Source organism: Amblyomma mixtum, chromosome 6, assembly GCF_055824585.1.
Source record: "Amblyomma mixtum isolate Tamu chromosome 6, ASM5582458v1, whole genome shotgun sequence".
In the NCBI taxonomy this organism is placed as follows: domain Eukaryota; kingdom Metazoa; phylum Arthropoda; class Arachnida; order Ixodida; family Ixodidae; genus Amblyomma; species Amblyomma mixtum.
In genome coordinates this window covers 129,045,319-129,055,276 of record NC_143017.1, presented here as the reverse complement: position 1 = coordinate 129,055,276, position 9,958 = coordinate 129,045,319, and the positions used below count along the sequence as shown (strand labels likewise).

The window sequence follows — 9,958 nt, the reverse complement described above, 5'->3', positions numbered from 1 at the left end:
ATATGGCCGTTGCTGCCAGCGGGACGGATTTAGAGCCGACAACTTCAAATTAGAGGTTTTAGCTCAAATGCGCGTGTAGAGCCTTACTTCTTTTTTTAAGTACGCATAATAACGTCGTGGCTAGTAGCTGCCACGTAAAAGCACGCATTGTTGGTAGACCATGTTATGAGCCCTTTAGACCCGCCATAAGGGTAGCAACCGGTACCGTTATGGGTTGATTTTCTTACATGCAGAAGGTCATTTTCTACTTTGCATTCATGGATCACTGTGAGTCCTCATACCCCTTCTGGAGCAGTGGTGCAGCGTTTAAGTGATGTACGACTGCCCTACGATGGCAGGTGCTCCCAGCGGTGGGCCTTGTGTGACCCAGGCTGCTCTTTCCAAGCGACCAATCATTAATCTAACTCTCACCTGCTGACGGTTGGAAGTTTATTCACTATCCGGTGGGCAGGTTGTGATGACCTCACAAGGTCACGTGACCTAGGTGGACCACCTGCATAACGCGCAGACAGACGCCTTTCCCAACTTGCTGCAGGATCTAAGGGTGTCCTTTTTTGTATTCGCATGTCGCTTTTGGTTACAATTGTTCATCGGCTTCTGACGTTCACGGAAAACCAGTGATAGCCGGAGCTTCCTTCTTTGGTTTGAGAACAGATGATCCACCTAGGTCACATGACCTAGGGTAGCCCTAGGTTGCCCTCTGGGGACCACCTGGGGACCACCATTGGTCACAGTGGCGACGCCGACAATGCCGACATCGGATATTTAGGACAACGGTGCCTTTAGCGCTGTCGGTGAAAACAAACGGTTCTTCTCACTGATGCTTACTCTGCAATGAAAATTACATTTTTTACTTGGTCATGCCTGGTGCTTTGCAAAACCAACTGGCGCACAAAATCAAAGCGGTGAATAATTTCTCTGCAGAAAGTTTTTTGTACACAAGGACATCTCGAGGTTTTCATTATCGGGGCCGGTTGCAACGGCCAATCAAGCAGCCACAAAGTTTCCGCTTGCGCTCCGTCTGCACATCCTGAACTGGAGATAGCGCTGGCAGTGTGACGACCTCGTTGTCGCGCCCATTGCAACCCTTGCTCTCTGTTCGTGAGAATGTTGCCTAACATTTGGGGCGTTCAGAGCCACTTCGAACGCCGCTTCCTTTTCCTGTATAGGGCGCAGGCAGCGATAAACGACGCTGTTCGCGGATGGCAGCCTTCTAAGTGCACAGTCTGAGCAGTGACTTTGTCGAACCGCGCTTCGAAAGAAAGCGTGCTGCGGCATATGCATCAACACGCGGCATAGTGCAGACTTCTAGAGCAAGGTGTGTATTTTTCACCTAACGAAGATTGCTTCAACTGCCGCTTTCCTGGCGCTTTAAGAGCTTGTATACTACTGTGAAGTTGCTGCAGTTGGTCATAAATGTTGTAGTTTGAGCGCATGAGGGAGGAAACCAGAGCAGTCAAGTATCACAATTATCACAAGGAAAATTCTTCTGGCACTGGCCACCACTCGAAATCATAGCCATGATTTTTCGGCAGTCAGCCATGATAATCAAAATCATGCTTATCCCATGCCAAATATCGCCAAGAGCATGGTATTGAGTTTTCAGTTTAAATAGCTGCTGTTATTCACTAAAGACGCTGATTTTTCACAAAGCAGTAATCGCCAAATGCCATATGTAAATAGAACGCCGCCGCCACTAAGTTTTAAAGATAGGCTTTTTGAGGTAAAAATATTGCTTCTGTGGTATTGAAATAGCAGCACTGGCCGACATTAGAAAACAGGTTAATGATGTTAACTACCAAGCTGATTGACTAATTTCTCATACCTAACTGTATAACTGGTCGCAATTACAAGATAACTTTGCTAGAGAACTGGTCGCAATTACAAATTTCCAGGCGGCCGTAAGTAATAGCCACATGAATTTTTTTAAATTCAAGAACGCAGTTGTTCTTACCGCTGTTGGGTTAACAGATTTTGGCCATATCAGGCCAAAAAATGCGCGCTATCCAAAAATGAGCCTCTGTGGCGCACGCAACGCAAAGGTCGTGCCCCAGCGATGTCGCTCCGTGGGCTGACAGGGCACGTGACAGGCCACGTGACAGGTTCGCATTGGACGAAGCGCTGCATGCGAGTATCACTTCGGGTGCGCCAAAGACACGCGTTTTTCGATAGCGGGAATCTTTTGGTAGGACATCCCTAAAATTAAAACAAAAACTTGTCGAGCCATAACTCCGTAGGTAATCACGTTTTCGAAGTTACGCAAGCTGATATGGCTATTTAAAACGACCGGCTGAAGGTATCCGCAGATCTGCAGACGCTATGTTGCAACACAATCTTCAACGGGCGTTTAGTGGTTAGACTACAGACTCGGTTTCCAGGCACTAGTGGCTATAAACTTCATCAGCCGATGCATCGAAACGTTTTCGGCCTCAGTGGTAACCGGCCGCTCCTGACACCATATGGCGTATTTTTCCTGCAGCATCAAAATCCCTAAAACTCTCCACCTTTAAAATCTGTTTCCCTTAAAATTTTTTCGCGTGGCAGGCATGAAAGCGCGCATGATTATCTTGACCTATGGCTGAGTGATCTTCAAGAAAATGATACGTGTACTATCGCGCTCAATATGAGTTGCAACGCGCGGTCATCGACCGGGGTTCGTTCCGTGGTGTGCCTCCTCCAAACAGTCGCTCGGAATTCTGGGAGAAACTTTTTCCTGAGCGGGGGTGCTGTTGTTTCCTGGAACAGCAGTTTTTCCCAGAATTCCGAGCGACTGTTTGGAGGAGGCACACCACGGAACGAGCCCCGGTCGATGACCGCGCGTTGCAACTCATATTGAGAGCGATAGTACTTTGGCACACATTTAAAAGAAATCTCTGCCAACTGCGTCGAAAATTCTATTCCCAACAAAGTACAGAAAATGCGCAAAATATATTCTTGGATCCCGCGTAAAATTTTGCACTGAAAACCGAAACTAACAGATTGAAACGAGCACGCATCTGCCGAAGCGCAATGCAAGCTGCCCTGCGTCAGCCTGTTGGCCTTTCAAAGCGTCACTATACTTGGAGCACACACTGCTCAGCTTCATTAGGGGTGCTCTGCATATGTTTTGAAAATACTTCGCTCTCCTGCTTGAACCCTTTTCAGGGCTGGCAGTATAATATACATAATTGAAATCAGGCGCTCAACTTTCACATATAGTTAAAAAGTTAACTATCAAAAATTTTAACCACCTCACCAGTTAACCTGATTCCATCTGTTGTCTGCTGTCCGCCGAGATTGGCACTGCTATGCCGCAGAAGTCATCTTTATAATTTAAAAGCCTGTTTTTAAATATCAGTGGTGGGCATTACTGAAGTGCTAGAGGTACTGCATCTGCCTAATGCTGTGCTTAAGCGCAAGATTTCCCATTGCGAGCTGTAAGCGGCAAAAGAGATAGTAATGGACACAGCACTCCGCGAGAGGTCATTGTATTAGCAGTTAACGGAAACCTAGGGAGAAAATGAACTCAGGAACTGGTTTGCTCAAAAGCCACAATGCTTTCTTTCAGATGGAGATGTGCATGAAAACTGGCGCTTTACTTTTGTGGGCTGTGACAACAGCCTGTGGCCTCAGCACGTCAATGAACTGCACCCACATCGCTCCGTACGCAACGCAGCTGCAGCCCTATAAGCGCTGCAAGCTGACTGTTGAAAACGGATACATCCACGCCTATTGTACCATTCTTGTTGGGCTGCAATTTCAGGAAGATACCATTTCTGGCGACCCGGAGACGGTGGCGATGGAACAGCTGCTCGTGTCCGACGAACCCGTGGACAACGAAACTCGTCAGGATAGTATCGTCTGCATGTCGCTCCGATCCGTTAAGATTCAAAAATGGGATAACTTTCCGCTAGGAATGGATCGTCAGTACGATCGATTCCTTAAGTCCGAGGACCGCAATTATGACCTCTTCACCATTTATTCCACGTTTTTTCACGTTCGCCAGATGACACTTAAAAGCACGTTCGGCAAGCCTCCGCAAGCCGCTGTCGCCGTGTGCAACGAGACTTTAGCAGACGGAAGCTGCAACTTTGACGTCTACGGCTTCGTCGGCAGTTATAGGTACAACTTTACCTCTCTTTCCAAGATTGTAGATTCATTCATCGACTTCTGGAACATGCCCACCGTCATGATCGAATCTGTGAACATCACATTCACAGACAAAATACATAAAGTCCCTATAAAACTGCTTCGTTTTATCGCCCGCAATCCTATAAAGCGTTTATTGTTCTATAAATGCAACTTTGTTAGAATCGGACATAGAGATATATCGCCACGCTTGTTGCTAATGCAGCGCCTCGATTTTTTCTACACTCCCATTCAGTATATCCATCCACTTGCGTTCCTCAGTGTGAGCCCAGATTTAAGGTATGCCTCGCTTGTCGGCACAAAATTACCCGAAATTCCAAAAGCAATCTTTTTCTTAGAGCGGCTAGATGCGCTCGACATGTCCGATACCAATGTGCCACGTGACATCGAGTTCCAGTACTGTCCAGGAAAATGTCTACGTAACAGTACCGTTCGGAGGCTAATTATGAGCGGCACCAATCTCAACTCTTTACCCAATCGCGCCTACTGCGGATTTCCCCGGCTCAAGAGCCTGGCGTTAGACTATTGTCATATAGCCAGAATTTTTGGGTCGCCATTTGAATGCTTGGAAAATCTCAACAATCTCTCTATGGCTGGCAACAAGATTAGGCATTTAGAAAGAGAAAACCTCAAGGGGCTAAACAAAGTTCTTTTTCTGAACCTCAATGAAAACCAGATAGTGCAATTTGACGGCTCGCAAGTATTCTCCACTTTGATCTCCTTGAGTCGACTCATACTGTCTCAGAACGGGATTAAAGAACTACGACTTGGTGCAGTGGAGTATGCGCCTATCGAGGAGCTAAATCTAGCGTATAATAGAATATCAAAGTGGAAGGGACCTTTATTTACTCGCATGGGTAAACTGAAAACCCTGCTCTTAGAGCACAACGTGCTATCCACAATAAGCGAAGACATGTTGCGTGACATCAATCACGTAAGCTACGTGAACCTCGGCTGGAATCCCTGGAACTGCTCAAGCTGCCAGCTGAAGAACCTTCTTTCTGTGCTGGAGAAGCATCCTGCTCAGTGTACCGACTGCTTTGTCTGCAAACAACCTCAGGAGCACGAGGGAAGGCGCGTTCTCGAGGTGCCCTCGAATGAGGACGACTGCGCCCCGCCCGACTACTACAGGATTTACGGTGTCCCTGCGGTCCTCTCTATCATGGTCGCCTCCTTGGTTGGCTACGCAGTTTACAGGAACCGCTTTTACTGCATGTACAGCCTGCTGTACCTCAAAGTAGCCATTAAATCATATCGAAGGCAAACGCACACAGGACGCTTTCTGTGGGACGGCTTCCTCTCGTACCACGCCTCAGACACCCAGTGGGTGCGAGATGTGCTCCTTCCAAAGATCGAAGTTTCGATGAAGTTTCGGCTCTGCGTGGCCGACAGGGACTTCATCCCGGGCCTCCCGATCACCGAGAACATCTGCCGGGCCATATCGCAGAGCCGCGTGTCGCTGTTCTTGCTGAGCCGGGAGTTCTGCCGCAGTCGCTGGTGCATGTTTGAGCTGAGTCTCGCGCAGCATCGGCTGATTGAGAACGACCGCAACGATGGCATGGTGTTCATAAGGAAAAACGACGTGGAGGAGTCTGAGATGAGCTCCATGCTGGCGTACCTCATCAAGTCCCGCACTTACATTCAGCTACCGCCCGACGGTTCGAGTGAGGCCCTGAACAACCTCTTCTGGCTCCAGGTTCAGGCTGCTTTGCAACAGTAGTCATGCGGCTGTAAACTTTCCTGCTTCCAAGTATTGCGGTCTTATCACGTTTAGGCCGTTGCTGGTGGTACTAGTTTTTTATTACACTACAGGTGCTGTCGTAGCGACATTCTCGATAAATGCCAGACATTGTTACCAGTCGTTTCAGAGTGCACACACCGCTGACGCTAGATCGCTTCGTAGAGGCCTTACCTACAGCCCGATCTTGGTATCCCTTAATAATAGCTTAATAAAGTTATAGCATATATGTTTTCTTAAGCTCCATTCGGATTACGCTGTGTCTTCCAATTTCTCGCCGGATATGAACTATTCCCAGGTTACGCTCCACTCCTGCCGTATGTCGCGAGTAATTTACAGGCTAAGCCCTGATTTTTCTCCTGCCTTCTGGGTGCGCACTGAGAGTGCAGAAAAACCCAATATGCATACTGCGATTCAGAAGTGCCAATACGTGAAGGGCACGCCAACGTAGGTCCTAAGGAAAGGCAACGCATATAAGACAGTGCTGTGAAATCACTAAATGAAACGAGAGCTTTTATTTTGCACCGTGTATGGAAGAAAACACCTCTCTCGCAATTCGGAAAAGCGCATGTACGACTCTTGGTCAGCACTGCGGGTATAGGTCTAATTACCAGCTTAGACGTCTTTGTAACTGCACTCTCGTAGAGAACGCGTTTTGACGTTCGAAGCACTTTGCTAGTTGTTATTACGGGCCAGTTTGTATATCGCGTCAGGTTCGGCCGCCTGATCATCCGGTTCTGTAAAAATAGACAAAGCTTCGTGTAGCTCAAAATGGATGACAAGGCTCGTCATGATGAACCGGGGGGAAGGGCGGTTCTCCCACTTCTCTGTTACTAGTTATTAACTTGTTTCCTTCAGCACATGTGCGGATTCTGGCTGCGTACTTTGTGTTCTGATCTATCTTTCCGTTTGTTGTACGAGCTTTCCTGTGTTCGTTGTTGTCATTTTGTCACCAATAACTGCGTATATATTTTGTACGCGGTATGCAATGTATTTAAACAATGTTTGGTGGTGGTCTCTGCTTCAGCACTAGCCTGTCATAATGTTCATAACGTTCTCCTTTGGTTCACCATCTTCGATAAATTCTGTTGACTTCCAAACACATTTTTAGATATGCATTCCTACTTGTTATGATCTGAATGTACATGTTTCATGCCCACTGTGTACATAACCATCAGTTCTTGCCTTTGCCTTTGCCTTTGCAAAAGCATGCAATCATTGACCATGTTCTTTGTATGTGTGTAATAGAAAGGGCGAGGGTCCTTCTTTCAAATGGGCGCCATGTTACTTGTGTAAACCTGTTCTAAATCCAGACAGTTGACAATTTCATGTTAAACGTTGTTCTATACGCCGAAGAGTTGTGCTGGATATACCCGTGTGTGTTCTTCGCATCTCTAATAAAGGATTTCCTGGACTGTGGCTTTCACAAAGGCTTTTATCTTGATTAGTATTTTTTGAGCTGCTGTCCCATTTTTAAGCTGCAATGACTTAACTGCTAAAAATAACAGCATATAATTGGGCCTGACGGCTTTCACACCAGCAGTGTGACCCCAACACCCTTTGAGGCATTCCGGCGGTCGTTAAGTGCTTGGAGAAACAGCCGTAAAAGAAGTTCTCGTGTTGGACACATAGAACACTGTTGGAAATGTTTGTCCTGTAGATTGAAATTACAATCTCATCGTGGTTGATTTCTGTAATGAGCTGCAAAATATAATCAAGGACAATATTATAACGATTATAACTTGGGTGTCATGCGCGCTTCGAAATAGTTATCTGAAGCGTTCGTTGTAATCATCATGAGCAGCCGCATTTCTACGCCCACTGCAGGGCAAAAGAACTCTTACATATCCCACCTGTTAACCCTGTCCTTTGCCAGCTGCAGCCACCCTAACTCTCAAACTTGTAAATACCATCCACCCACATTACGTCCGCCGGCCGCGCTCCCTGCCGACCATCGGTTATCTTGCCTTCGCCTTACAAGCCAGCCCAAACCCATTTCTTCCTCTTTATTTCGACTAGGACGTCATTAAACCATGTTTCGCTACTCCGCATTCTGTCCGCTTCCGGTCTCTTAACGTTACACCTGCAATTTTTTTTCCATCGCTCACTGTGTTGTACTTAACTTGAGCTGAATCCTTTTCGTTAGCCTCCATGTTTTGGTCCCATAGGTGAGCACTGGTAAGATACAGCAGTTGAATAATTTCTTTTTAGCGATATTGGTCAACTGTCATTCATCACTTCAGAGAACCTGCCATATGCACTCCAGGCTAGTCTTCTTCTAATTATCTGACTCTCTTGATCCAGATCTAAGGTCACTATCTGCCCTAAGCAGACGTATTCTCTTACCAATTCCAGCACCTCGCGACCATATGTAACTGCTGTTGCTTTCAGAGACTGTGATACATTACGTATTTTGGTCTTCTGCATACCGACTGATCTGCTCCGCCTGTACAACTTATTGATCATGCTTTGCAGTTCATCTCGTGAGTGACTTAGGCCTTGTCATCAGCGAATCGCAGATTGCTAAGGTATTCTGCATTAACTCTTATCCCCAACTCTTCCCAATACATGCCTCTGAATACCTCTTGTAAGGAAGCGGCGATCATGAGCATTACTCAGATCATGTCTCCCTGCTTGTCGCCCGTCCTTAATAAAATTGTATTACTGAATCAATGGAGGACTGTGATAACTGGGCAGCCGTTCTACATATATTCAAGTAGTTTTACTTAAGATTCTTCTGCACCCTTGACTGAGTGTTTTTACCCATTATCACGCTAGTTAAAGAGCTTCATAGGAAATCAAAGCGAGAAAAGAGGCTAGTTGGTAGCGCATGTTACTACTTTAATCCGGTGAGTAAATACAGGAGGTGGACGCACGAAAAATCACACCAACTGCTCGTAGCGTAACTATCAACTGAATCTTTATTTGCCAAAAAATAAAGAATTTTTGCCACCAATGAAAAATCCTGTGAGTGTCAGAATTCTGTTTCTTTTTTCCTTCTGCTTGACCTGTTGTCTGCTGCCATTTTAAAAAACTAAAGCAGTGGTCAACACTCTTGACTGTGAAAATGGATCCTAGCGGGTGCAATCATTTGTTGATGCAGGTGAAATGTAGAGGCCCGTGCACTGTGCGAAGCCAGTGCACGGGCCACGCTAAAGAACCACGGGAGTTTGAAATTCCCCTGAGCCCTCAACCATGGCCTCCCTCATATCCTGAGTCGCTATAAGACGTTAAACCTCATGAAACCAGAACCACTAAAGATTGAATAGACGGAGAATCCCGCAGGCATATTTCATTGCCAACATAGGAGCAATTTCGGTTTATTGGTTTGGTTTATTGGGGTTTAACGCCCCAAAAGCGACTAAGGCTATGAGGGCCGCCGTAGTGAAGGGCTCCGGAAATTTGGACCACCTGGAGTTCTTTAACGTGCACTGACATCGCACAGTACACGGGCCTCTAGAATTTCGCCTCCATCGAAATTGAGCCGCCGCGGCCGGATCGATTTGTAATCGCTTCTGGAGCTCAAATGAATCGCTGCAAAGGTTCTGGCCTATGGTATGGTTCATGGGGCACAACTCTGCCCCTGTACGCTGGAATAGAATGGTCTTGTGTGTCTCCTAAATATCTTGGTGCTCCGCTTCATGCCTACAAATCAAGCGCGCATTACTGGAGAGAGCGAATTCCGGCCGTTGAGCGTTATGCTAAGACGTTTGTACCGCATCGGCTTTCAATTTTTGGCCGAGCCCAGGCTTGCGACACCTTTCTGGCCACAAGAATTTATTACGTACTCCAGGTTCTTCACTGCGCCAGACATTACATACAGCGCTTCCATCGTATATTTGCGACGTTTATTTGGTCTTCCGAATTTGAGGAAATGCGGTGTGATAACCTTTTCAGGCCTGTTTGTGCATGAGGACTGGGCCCAGAGCACCTGTATGTGAGACAGTTAGTTTACCGTTGCTTATTTTTTCGTGATTGTTCCCATCCGATTATTAGAGCATTCATGCAAGTTAACTTCCTGATTCTGCTTCCAAACTTAGTAGTTTTTTGCAATTTTACTGAACGCCCCCGTTTACTCTGCTTTATGCTGGA

The 9,958-nt window shown here is 46.5% G+C and overlaps 1 protein-coding gene across 1 annotated transcript; it reads left to right on the top strand.

Moving 5' to 3' along the window:
• Positions 1-1,182: 1,182 nt before the first annotated feature.
• On the top strand, positions 1,183-8,171 carry LOC149340389 (toll-like receptor 2). Its single transcript, XM_089549150.1, has 2 exons — positions 1,183-1,318; positions 3,548-8,171. Exon 2 carries the CDS (start codon positions 3,548-3,550, stop codon positions 5,846-5,848), a length of 2,301 nt encoding a protein of 766 aa, XP_089405276.1. The 5' UTR covers positions 1,183-1,318; the 3' UTR covers positions 5,849-8,171.
• The last annotated feature ends 1,787 nt before the right edge of the window (positions 8,172-9,958 follow it).